The sequence below is a fragment of the Hyposmocoma kahamanoa genome, unplaced genomic scaffold (genome assembly GCF_003589595.1).
Source record: "Hyposmocoma kahamanoa isolate Upper Pololo Valley unplaced genomic scaffold, ASM358959v1 94, whole genome shotgun sequence".
NCBI lineage: Eukaryota > Metazoa > Arthropoda > Insecta > Lepidoptera > Cosmopterigidae > Hyposmocoma > Hyposmocoma kahamanoa.
In genome coordinates this window covers 12,317,168-12,324,909 of record NW_020654878.1, presented here as the reverse complement: position 1 = coordinate 12,324,909, position 7,742 = coordinate 12,317,168, and the positions used below count along the sequence as shown (strand labels likewise).

The 7,742-nt window shown below is 38.2% G+C and overlaps 1 protein-coding gene across 1 annotated transcript in view; it reads right to left on the bottom strand.

Annotated features, from left to right (window-relative positions):
- Positions 1 to 7,444, bottom strand: part of LOC113238011 (tachykinin-like peptides receptor 86C) — a gene marked incomplete at its 3' end in the record, with an annotated part of 42,740 nt that extends 35,296 nt beyond the window's left edge. The window contains exon 1 of the mRNA XM_026474728.1: positions 7,305 to 7,444. Within this exon, the coding sequence (XP_026330513.1) occupies positions 7,305 to 7,444 (140 nt within the window). The remainder of the gene's footprint in view (positions 1 to 7,304) is intronic.
- Positions 7,445 to 7,742: the final 298 nt, after the last annotated feature.

Below are 7,742 nucleotides of genomic sequence, written 5' to 3'. Positions count from 1 at the left end.
GTGTGTGTGTGTGTGTGTGTGTGTGTGTGTGTGTGTGTGTGTGTGTAACGGTATTTTTTAATTATATTTATGTAGTTTATTATATTTCTTTCTCATTCTCTCTTGCACGCTGTTGCCCGCTTATAACCTTAGCTCTCACTGACCTGGGTTGGCTGGAAGAGATTTCTTTTAGAGATAAGTCCACCATTGCTCACCTTCTGTTGCACTTATTTGGTGCAGTAAAGAATATAAAAGAAATAAAGTTTTGATTGATATTGTGTGATAAATGTATAAATACAATATACATACATTAATTTTTTTTTTTATAACACCTAATATCTTACAAATATTACAGTGGTGGTTTGTACAAATATAGATAAAGACGTTGCTGTAATGGGAAACTGGTGGTGGTCCGTGTGAAGAACAGGTACGCCACAGACATGACAGAAAAATTGTACTTATATACACTGATAAGTTTAGCAAGCTATTGATAGCAAAAGCTATTCTTAGGGAATTCCTCTGTCCTAGGGCCGAGCAGCCAGTCGAGCAGAGGATCGAGCAGCGGTGCATAAAAGGCGGTGGCGGCCGGCGCGCGCGCTCCATCCAACTACGACCCCCTCAGGGTGTTCCCTGAGGGGGTCGTAGTTAGATGGGGCGTGCGCGCCCCCCACCGCGAAAAAACTAATACTCCTTCAAAAAAAAAATAAAAAAAACGCACGCTCGCTTCTTCCTAGCGCTCGGTGGGCGACTGACGTCTCCTTCCATTGGCGTTGTAAAATAGTGCTTTTTATTCATACAAATTGACTGTTATTGTTCTTATCGTGATTATAGTAAATTGTGATTAGAAATGACTCAAAGTAATAAATCTTTAAAAGCTATTTCTGAGTTTCGCTAACACTATTATATACCACAAAAGCCTAATATATGTAGGCAAACGCGTGTGTGCTTACGTTCGAGGTGAGAGGTTCGACATGAGAGGGTTTGGTGCGAGAACGGGAATGTGCGTCGGTGTGAGAACAGGACAGGAGGGTCCACGTCCGGACCCGGGTCCAGCGTGAGCGCGAGCGTGAGCGGGAGCGAGAGCGTGAGTGTGAGTGTGAATGCGCCACAGCGAGGGAGTTGTAAGTGTGTATCTAAGTATTTGTCGTGGTCAACACATTCAAATAGACTTAATTTTGTCAATGAATTCTAAATTCTATATATTCATATTGTAATTTCAAAAACAGCATATTGAGAAAAAGCTGCGTAAATGATTTTTCGCTTTTTTGTAATTTTTGAGGTTAATAATATAAAAGGATACATTTAACTTACGTTGTACATTACATATTAAAGAAATCTATCTAGTCATTATGTAACTTACAATACAGTGTTATAAACGACCGCATTGTGATAGAAAATCTTATCATGTCAAACCAAAACACTGAAAGGCTCCAATGCAGTGTGCTGCAATTTCATAACAACAGGAATCTTTCGGCTGTTATCAAGGGAAAATCAATTCGTTACTTTGTCAATAGACATAGCTTATTTTCCAAAGCAAAATTATAAATAAATAACGCACACTCATAGCCCCACTCTAGGGAAACCCTGTGTCGCGGGTGCCATGGACACACATATAGACACCCACAAATTACACCCAAAACTTACGAGAGAAATGAATGTAGGCCATACAAATACGTATTTCCCCTGACACGGGAATCGAACCCGGGACCTCTGTGTGGCAGTCCAGCGTGTTAAACCGTTAACCGTTCGGCCTCGGAGGCAGTTAAGTGGAAACTGCTTATAAAAATTTTTAATTAAGTCGGCACTGATTTGAAATTATATACTTTATCATTGTATGAAACCAGGCAAAAATGAAAACAATATAATTATGAGGTAACCCTGAGTGTAACGTAGAATGATAAATAACATCCTTACGTCGTTTAGTTGCTGATATGGGGTGATCATTATGGTAATTCTGACTGTAATTGTGCCACAGCACACACAATATAGTTGTCGTACTGTAGGTATGTACACAATTTGTTCTCTGTAAAGGAAACTGAAGATTTAGGGAAGTTTTGAGTGCCGGTCTTGGGGTTCTTTCTAATTTTAAAGAGTGGGTTTTTCGAGTACCGCCCCAAGTAGTTATACAGTAGCAAAGTATAAATTGACACAACTATTACTGTGAACTAACAAATGTCAACATTTGAATACCATTCTAATTGTTGCATGACCAACAACATTACGCAAATTTTAATAAATATATAATTATCAGTTTACATACCCTACTCTTACACAGTTACCAACCTACGTATATATCATCGGCGTTTTCTAGAAGAGGCGAAAGCGCCATTTCGAAAAAATATTCAGGGGAGCATGTTTTAGGTTTTAACGACCGTTTAAAAATATTTACATCCTGTCGTGTTTACAACGTCGTCGATACCGCTGGAAGCAATAAATGATTGGGGCCAGTCGGGGCGGTGCCACTAAGGTCACGGCTGGTCGACTTCTTTTTATTTTTAACCTTTTTGAAACCGTCGTCGTCGCACTAGTCTACTTATCTCGGTGGTACTGACGACACAGCTCCAGAGATGAATTTCAAGAGATAGGTATGATATGCCGCCATCTGTATATTTGTAATACCCTGAAACATTTTCCTTCATTGGTCGATATACAGAGAAGAAATTACGATCGTAAAGTCAATTCTTAAGACTTTTGAACACTTTTGGTCTTAAAGGTAAATTATGTGTGCTTTCTGAACGTTAGGGTACGCAAAAGTGGTCCTAGATATGTTCACATAAGTGCAAATGCTCATAAATATTGATGGTTAAACAACTCTAGGGATTGGTTCCACTAACGCCGTAGTAATACTTTGATCTATAGAGATTAGATTAGAGGTGTTCTTCAGGGCGAGTCTTCAATATAGTACTAGATACTATTTAAATATAAAAATACCTTAGTGAAGAAAAACTTTCATAGATATCTCACAGATTTTCGCTACGGCAAAAGAGTCGTTAGAAACCAAAAACAATGATCTGCAAGAAGCTCACGGACATTTGTAAGGTGTTCTGGTTCGTTCCTTAGCTCAGTTGGGAGAGAGTGACGCACGGTATGCTGAAAGCGCTAGTACGAATCCAGTCAAATCGAAGGATTTTTCTTAGTGTTCAACCTTTGTACTACTAATTATAAAAAACCAGTGGAGTAATTTCACAGAAAATAATCAGTTTTTCACGACCGTTTTAAAATATTTACGTCCTGTTTTAAATTCAATTTGAAAAATTTAAACTTAATCAAAACTAAAATTGAATTTTAAAACAGGATGTAAATATTTTAAAACAGTCGTTAAAATCTAAAACATGCTCCCCTGAATATTTTTCGAAATGAAATGGCGCTTTCGCCTTTTTTGCAAAACGCCGATTATATGTATGTATGCACCAGCAGGTACCAACAGGTACCAACCTGTGTAAGGGTGGGTTAGCCCAGTAAGGTGGCCCAGTTGCTACGCCTTCATCAACATTAATGGCGAGTCTGAATTCTATTTGCTTGGCAACAACATTTAAATTCCTCTGAACAATACAACCGCGCAGCCGCCACGCGACCGCCGCTTAGACCTAATTCAAGCCAGACTCGCCCGCGTGCCCGGGACGCTCATTTAAGTTAAAACGTAAAGGCTAATTAAATACAGCGTATTTTGCCATGATAGTTAGACGCACGAGGTCGCTGCGCGGTGGCAACGCGGTCTCCGCTCGGCGACCGCGGGTGAGCGCGTTGAAACTCGTATGGAATAAATGCGCCCTTGTGTCGTGTCACGACTTAATTACTCAACAAAGTCTGCGGATATTGTGGAGTACATACGGGTGAAAGCCAATAGTACCCTGAGCTTAGAGCAGTTGGAGTCCCACCACAATGTGAATTTTAGTTCATTTGTGATGAGAGTATCAACTTAACATCTGTGGTCCTTTATGAAGGAGGACTTTCTGGCAGAAGGGTATCATGTGCCGACGTTTCCGAGGACGGTTACCGGACATATTCGACGATAGGACGATATTCGAACAAACATATACAGCTTGATGTGTTTACTGTACATCTTTAGCACGAATTAAAGTCAGGTTAGAAAAAATAAGCTCCATGTAATTCCACTTCTGTCAATTTTCCTTAATTTACGTAATGCGTATGCTTTTTACCTAACGCGTAACTAGCATTTGATCTAGAAATCCGCGTAAATGTTGAGGCAACTAAATTAGTACAACAAGATAAATTAAAGCTTACTGTGCAAAAATGAAAGTCATAGCCATTGAAATAACAAAGTAACAACGTTAAATCCCTCTCCTGTGAAATTTCGCTTGATGCAGGTACGCGCTTTTTACCAATACTACATACGCGGATTTGTACTATCCCCGACGGTATTCTATGTTCATTAGAGAGATAAGAAGTTCGTGAGAATATTTTATGAATAATAATTTTTGACGACCTTGGTGACAACTGTGAGCACACTGGATGAGGAGGACCTTGGTTCGATTTCCCGTAGGATCAATTTGGAAAATATACTTCCATAAATTTGTCCTGGTCTCGGTGTTCAGAAGTAGTGCCTCGTAATGATAACATTGCCCTAATACTCATAGTAAAGTGAATTCTCTAGTTCGAGTTCAGGTTGATGTGGTTATTTGGCACATTATCATTATAAGTAATATAAAAAAATATTTAGTAGCAGTCGAGCTTCTTGTGAATAATAATATTATTATTTAGGGAATAAATTTTCAAATTTAAATTTGCATCCCAGAAAGGTAAAAACCCGATATAAAAAGGCAGTATGAATTGACTTTTTCAGGCACACTATATCGTGTCGTCTTTTACTATTAGTCAGGTTAACATCGTGAGTTATTAAAGAATGTTTTCTTAATACGGTGCGTAATATAAATAATTGGTGTATAGATAAAACCTGGCATGATTTGTAAAGGTCCTCTGTGGGGTGGAGTACAGATCTAAAAATACCTACTTTAAGGACATAGCGTTGAGCCCGCTCAATCTTGATTAAGTGTGATTTTGCAGCACCACCCCAAGAAGTTACACAATATATAAATAAGCACTGACGGAGTGCATAATACACCATTTTAATAATCTCGAAGTCTCCTATGTGTCTAAGGGTTTTGAAAATATAGATTAACTTCCTGGTGCGTGCTGCAAGTTGCGTAATATGAAAAATAAAGTTTAAATTTTGATCGAGAATGATACCTAAATATTTAGTAAATAAAACTCTTTCAAAACAGGGACAAGAACAATCATTAACGTGTGGTTGGGACAATGATGGGGTTTTAAATGGAGATGTTCATGCGTAACATTTTGCGTTGTGAATTGAACAAGAGATATATTTAGTTTTCTTGGCATTAATTGTGAGGAAATTGTCGCTGAGCCATTCTAGAACTGTACCCAATCCATTTTGGGCAAACTTAAATGTTTCTTCCCAAGTTTTGGCATAAAAAATAAGAGCTGTGTGGTCGGCGAAGGATATTGTTTTACCATTTTCTAGATTAATACAACAGAGGTCATTTATAAAAACTGTGAATAGGGGTGGGACCGAGAATACTTCCTTGTGGAATTCCATGGGTAATACTTGCCTCTGAACTCAAACAATCATCTATTCTTGTGCATTGTGTTCTATTTGTCAGGTAGGACTCAAAAAGTTTTAATTTTTTTGTTTTAATTTACACCTAGTCGCTGAAGCTTAGATAACAGGGTAGGTGTAGAGACCGTATCGAATGTCTTAGCGAGATCTAGAAATATCGATAAATATTTCATACCCCTGTCCAGATTTTCGGCCACATAATTTGTAAGATCATAAACCGCATCTCCAGTAGATTTCCCAGCACGAAACCCGTACTGTTGTTCCGAGAGAAGTTTGTTATTTTGTAAGAATTTAATTAGTCTGCTGTTCATGATGCGTTCAAAATCTTAGACAAGGAATGGAAAACAGGATGGAGATTGGACAGTGATTATTCACACATTCCTTACTACCAGTAAAATGTCCGGGAATATTCCAGTATTTATACTGAGGCGAGAGATATGTATGATGGCTGGAATAAGGATAACCTTGAAGCTTTTAATAAACTTTGAAGGAATACCAGCCCAGCCTACTGCAAAGTCATTCTTTAATCCCATTATCAGTTTTTCGACTTCGTCTTCATCTGAGTCAAGTAAAACAAAAGAATTAATATAACTTGAGCAATTAGTAAAATGATGGTAGTGAGTAACAGTATGATTTTTTGAGCGGATGTTTTCGCCTAAATCTTTTCCAATATTGGCAAAGTATAAATTGACTTTGTCTACTGCTTCTTCCGGAAAATTTGCCTGGGTAAGGAGAGCTTTGGCTGAATCGTTGATTTTGGTGCTGTGTGTTTGCTCCCTTATTATTTTCCAAAGTTTTTTACCATTATGACCTGTTTTTTGGATTTCCCTTTTTTGAAAGGCATTTTTCAAACGTTTTAATATGTTGGCACAGTAGTTCCTGTATCTGCGGTACGCAGTTTTAAGTATTATATTATCGGGTGTTCATTTTAGTTTTTTATGCATATGTCCCGATTTCTTATGCAGCGCAAGAGTTCAACAGTGATCCAAGGCTTAACAGTTCTATTTCGTCGGGATAACTTTAGAATTCGCGAATTCGCGTATTTGATACTAAAGCATGAATGAATGAAATCGTCCACGGAAGTACTGCCTTACCTATTTCTTTTTTTAGTTTATGGATCGTGTCAGTAACTCGGCGTTCGTAAATCGCGATGCAACGTCGGGTATTCTGTAGACATTTCAGCTTTAGATATATCAGCTTATCTTTAATTAAATGTTTTGTCACATTTTTCAGTAGCAGGAGAGCTCCTTTTGAAAGAGTTCGTCCATGGAAGTACCTTACCTATTTCTGCCACCAAGGACTTTAGAACTTATGTCTCAGGATGACGGGTGCAAAATAGCAGAGCCCTTCAGGAGGTCTACTCTCGATCTCCGTCTGACATCCGTCCGAAACAATTACTGCCAAATAAGCAATACTCGACCAAATGAAAAGACGCGTCATGCGAATGAAGCTTCATACTGGATACTCGTCTTTTAATTTTGTCGAACATTACTTATTTGACAGTATAATTGTTTCGGACGGATGTCGGACGGAGATCGAGAGTAGACCCCCAGATCGATCGCGATTTAAAACTCTGAGCGGCACTGTAATTGTCATTGACAGGCGTGTCGCTTAAGTTCGTCTCGCAACTTGGTAATTTAAAAAAAATTACAATATTAACTGGTTCTAATGTACATATTCATTATTTATTTTTTTAAAGCATGCCTACAATAATTGACGTACTTACTTCAAGTTCATATCTTTCAAAAGTTGAGTTGGCAGCAGGTCTAGTAGTTGAGTCACATTCAGATCGCCCCATGAGCGATCCCGACCCAACACCTCCTGCGTGCAGTTTACAAAGGTCTGGATTTCGATTTCGGAGTCCATGGTGACACTTTTCACACTTTTTTCATACTTTTTATCACTATAGGCTCACATTGTGTTAAATATGACATACAATTCAAACGTTAATGCACACACTAAGTACTTGATTATTTTAATCACTAAACTTCTGATAAATTCGTACGCACGAAATGTTTACATTTGATTTATGAGTAAATACTGAACCTTATTCAAGTATATTTACTTATTTCTTATACAAACACATACAAAAGAAATGTTAATTATACAAAAGGTGAGCAAAGGTGAATTGTCTTTCAGCCAACTCAAGTCAGTCATAAGGGAG